This window comes from Buceros rhinoceros, unplaced genomic scaffold, assembly GCF_000710305.1.
Source record: "Buceros rhinoceros silvestris isolate BGI_N320 unplaced genomic scaffold, ASM71030v1 scaffold18907, whole genome shotgun sequence".
NCBI lineage: Eukaryota > Metazoa > Chordata > Aves > Bucerotiformes > Bucerotidae > Buceros > Buceros rhinoceros.
This window is the reverse complement of record NW_010422958.1, coordinates 5,745-9,675: the sequence shown is the minus strand read 5'-3', so window position 1 is coordinate 9,675 and position 3,931 is coordinate 5,745. Positions and strand designations below refer to the sequence as shown.

The window sequence follows — 3,931 nt, the reverse complement described above, 5'->3', positions numbered from 1 at the left end:
TCAATGGATGTTTCAGCCTGAACTGGCCACCTGTGCTTTGCTCTGAGCAGTTTTGCCCGTGCCATGAGCATCCACACCATGGTGCTGACCTCCATCAAGGGCACCCCGCTGTACATGTCCCCTGAGTTGGTGGAGGAGCGGCCGTATGATCACACGGCAGACCTGTGGTCTGTGGGCTGCATCCTGTACGAGCTGTTCGTGGGCACCCCGCCCTTCTACACTAGCAGCATCTTCCAGCTCGTCAACCTCATTGTCAAGGAGCCCATCAAATGGCCCGTGGCCATGAGCCCAGTCTTCAAGGTAAGGGCCAAGGCCCTGTCTGTGGGGTGAGATCCATTAATGGGGTGGCAGCCTTAGCCCCACCTGCCGCCCTGGTGGGCCGCTCTTAGGTTTTATGTCCCCTAACAGGGATTTTGGAATATAGAGAAGGGCTGAGAGCTGGGCCTCCTGGGAGGAGAACCCTTTGTACTGCTGTCCACAAGCTGGGAAACTGGGGCTGAAAGCAGAGGAGTAATCTATTGGGCTGGGAAAGGAAGTGTTTTCCTGTCTGCCCTAAGCACTAGAGCCACTCCGTTCCCAGAGCCAGGCAGGGAACTCAGTCCCCCTAGGCCCTCTCAGTGGGAGAGACTGGTGGGCACCATTTGTACTGCTGTCCACAAGCTGGGAAACTGGGGCTGAAAGCAGAGGAGTAATCTATTGGGCTGGGAAAGGAAGTGTTTTCCTGTCTGCCCTAAGCACTAGAGCCACTCCGTTCCCAGAGCCAGGCAGGGAACTCAGTCCCCCTAGGCCCTCTCAGTGGGAGAGACTGGTGGGTACACTGGTGGGTGCCGAGCATGCGTTGGTGACCCTGGCATTGTGCTGCCTTGTAGAGCTTCCTACAGGGACTACTAATGAAGGACCCCCACCAGCGCCTGTCTTGGCCAGAGCTGCTTTCTCACCCTTTCATTGCTGGACGGGTTACTGGTGAGTACCAGCAACTTCCAGCGCTGGCCAGGTCCATTTCCTCCTCCTGCTGCCTGGAAGCTGGGAGGACCACCCTGTGCTGCTGCTGTTACTACCCTGGTCTTTGCCTCCCTCCTCTCAGCTTTGTCCAAGCACTGACCCCCAGCTCCTGCCCCTGGACTTGCTCTGGGTCCCCTGAGATTTCCTGGGATCCCAGAGCCAATCACTCTCCCTGTGTCCCAGGGGAGAGCTGCTGATGAAGTTCTCCCCTTGCTTCCCCAGTGATTGATGACATAGGAGAGCACGGGATCTCAAACCCCTTCACCACCAAGCTGTCCCCAGAGCTGCAAGCCCTGAAGGAGCAGCAAGCCCATTCCATGGCCCCCAGGAGTGGCCAGTCTAGGATCCTGAGAAAAGCCTGGCAGAAGGTGGTTGAGGAGGCACAGAAAAAGGTGGAGGGAAACTGTGGGATTCCCCTGGCTGTGTCCAACAGGGCAAAGAAGGGGTACAAAAATGGGATCTGGCGGGAAGGACAGAAGGTACATGAGTCAGGCTGGGGTGTCAGCTGCATGCAAGACAGGATGTGAGGTCCTCAGGGTGGTGGGGACTCATGTGGCTGGCTGAGTAACCCTGCCCTTACCATCCAGGGTCAACTGAAAGCACCTGCGAAGGACTCTGGCAAAGGATGCCCAGAGCATAGACCCAGAGCAGCTCCGAGGAAGGCAGCTCCTGGGGAGAGGGAGCCACTGGCTGCCTCCAACAGGAACAACCCTGGTGTCCTGCAAGGAAAGAGCAGTATGGCAGAGTGGGAGCTGGAGGAGTCTCCTCCCAACCCACGGTGAGGCAGGACTGAGGCTGGGACAGGAGGAAGAAGGAAGGACAGGGTCATTCACTGTGCTGTTTCTTTGGCCAGGGAGCACAGCATCACTCAAGACTACGAGCGGGAGTTTCCTGGAGCAGGTGCCTCTCCACAGCCTGGGGCTGTCAGGGCAGAGCTCCAGGGTACACGCAGCATTGAGACTGTGGACCTGGAGAGTGAGGTATGACAGTGTCTTGTGGTGAGGACAGCAGGGCCCACTCCCCAGAGGCTGGTACAGAGACCCTGTAGCAGGCAGGGTCTGTGGCACCAGTCCTTTCTCCTCCTTGGCTAGGAGCTGGAGAGTGATGAGGAGTGGCAGCATCTGTTCGAGGCCACTGAGCCCTCAACCATGCAGCTGAGCACACCACTGAGCCTCCTGGGGGACCTGGCCTTCCGGCACCGTGCCCAGGCCCGCCTGGCAGACTCTGCCCAGCAGGTGAGTGATGGTTGGCTCAGGCAACTACGAGTGGGGACAAGGGTGCAGGCTTCTTCCCCAGGTTCGGGGTGGGAGCATGGGAGAGCCCTCAGGCCAGCCAGCAAAAAGATCCTCTGCTTCTCCAGGAGCCGGGGTTGTCTTGTGCACATGGCTTGCACGGCTTGCTCCCCTGCCTGAATGGGTTAGTGGGCTGCCCCTTGGCTGATGGAGACTTCCTCTGGCTTCTCTGTGTCCAGGTGCTGGAAGGGATGCTGGAGGGAGCCTCCCGTCTCCATGCTGTACTCTGTGTTGTGGGCAACCTCCTGGCTACGCAGTGTGACTCTGAGCTGCTGGACCAGTTCTGCCGAGAGCTGAATGTGCCTCTGTCCCTGCTGTGTCTAGCCAGGCAGATCCTGGAGAGTGGTAGCACCAAGCAGGTGGGTGTAGGACCCCAGAGAAATTTGGGCTCCTTCCAGCTCTGCAGAGAGTGCTGATGCTGAGGAGGCCCTGGCGTCCTGCTGGAGCTGCCTCACAGGACCAGTGCCTCTGCCAGGCCCCGTAGGGAAGGGAGAGGTCCTGGCAGGAAAGGGTCCCACTATAGCGGTGTTGGGATGGCCAGAGACAAACACCACTTGCTCTTTCTTTCTGGATCCTGCAGCAGCCCTGGTGTATCACCGTGCTGACAGACCTCCTCATGGTGACCACAGTTTATTTCAGCAGTGAATGCAGCCTGGAGGAGAGCGGGCAAAAGGACAGGTAGGGACAACCCTCTGTGCTCTGAGGTATTTTGTGGCCACTTTGGGGACCCAGCAGTAGGTGGGAAGGTGGTGTTCATGCTCTGTGGCTGGAGCTGTCTGCATGGAGAAGCATCATGGACTAAGCGCTTCATGTCATGTTGCTGTGCTCACAGAGGAGCGCTTTCCATGAGTGGTGCTCATTAAGGAGAAGGCCCAGCTGACCAGAGTCCCAGTGTGCTGCCTGTTGACAGCAGCTCAGCGTGCTGGTGTGTGCTGCCTGCTCCGTTAGCCAGGGCCATACGGACCTGGCCAGATTCTGTCCTCACAACCAGGGACCATGTTTTTCTGCTCTCCTCTGCCCCTATTGCCTCCCCCAGCCTGCAGGTCTTCCAGGAGAGTGCTGGCTGCTTTCTAGCCCTGCTGCCGGAGCTGCTGGCTGAGCCAGCTGACAGTGAGAGGAGACTCTGCCAGCAAAGCCTCCTGGTTAGTGTGCCTCTGTCTCCCTTCTCCCCGCTCTTTCTTCCAGGGACAGATGATGTGGGGCTGGGCTGTGTCTTAGGATGAGTGCAGGCTGAGGGCCCTGCTCCCAGCTCTGGGGTCTGATGCATTCTTGTCAGGGCAGGCGGTCTCACCCACTGGGGTTTTCTGGGATAATCACGTGCAGAAAGGAGGTCTCTGAGGGGACACCTTCCCTGACTATGCCTGCACGTGTACCCATCTCTCATCCAGCATGCAGATGTGGCTTCCACACATTAACCTGGCTGGAGAGGACACTTGGAGGTCCCTGAAGCTCAAGCACATGAGTCCTTCCCACCTCTCTGCTGTCCCCACACTGTCCTTCTTTCTCCTCTCACCCTTAGGCCATAATGATGGCAACTCCTGTGTCTCCTCCAGTGCTTCACCCTGCTCTGTGAGCGCCTGGATGCAACACACCGCTCCATCTCTGCCCCCTTCTATGCCAGCCTGCGAGAGGAACAT

At 58.3% G+C, this 3,931-nt stretch overlaps 1 protein-coding gene across 1 annotated transcript in view; it reads left to right on the top strand.

Moving 5' to 3' along the window:
* STK36 (serine/threonine kinase 36) overlaps positions 1–3,931 on the top strand; it is a gene marked incomplete at its 3' end in the record, with an annotated part of 12,595 nt that overhangs the window by 2,955 nt on the left and 5,709 nt on the right. The window contains exons 5-14 of the mRNA XM_010140262.1: positions 51–300; positions 870–963; positions 1,225–1,394; positions 1,590–1,780; positions 1,856–1,982; positions 2,094–2,237; positions 2,474–2,653; positions 2,875–2,972; positions 3,331–3,436; positions 3,848–3,929. Of these exons, the coding sequence (XP_010138564.1) occupies positions 51–300; positions 870–963; positions 1,225–1,394; positions 1,590–1,780; positions 1,856–1,982; positions 2,094–2,237; positions 2,474–2,653; positions 2,875–2,972; positions 3,331–3,436; positions 3,848–3,929 (1,442 nt within the window). The remainder of the gene's footprint in view (positions 1–50; positions 301–869; positions 964–1,224; positions 1,395–1,589; positions 1,781–1,855; positions 1,983–2,093; positions 2,238–2,473; positions 2,654–2,874; positions 2,973–3,330; positions 3,437–3,847; positions 3,930–3,931) is intronic.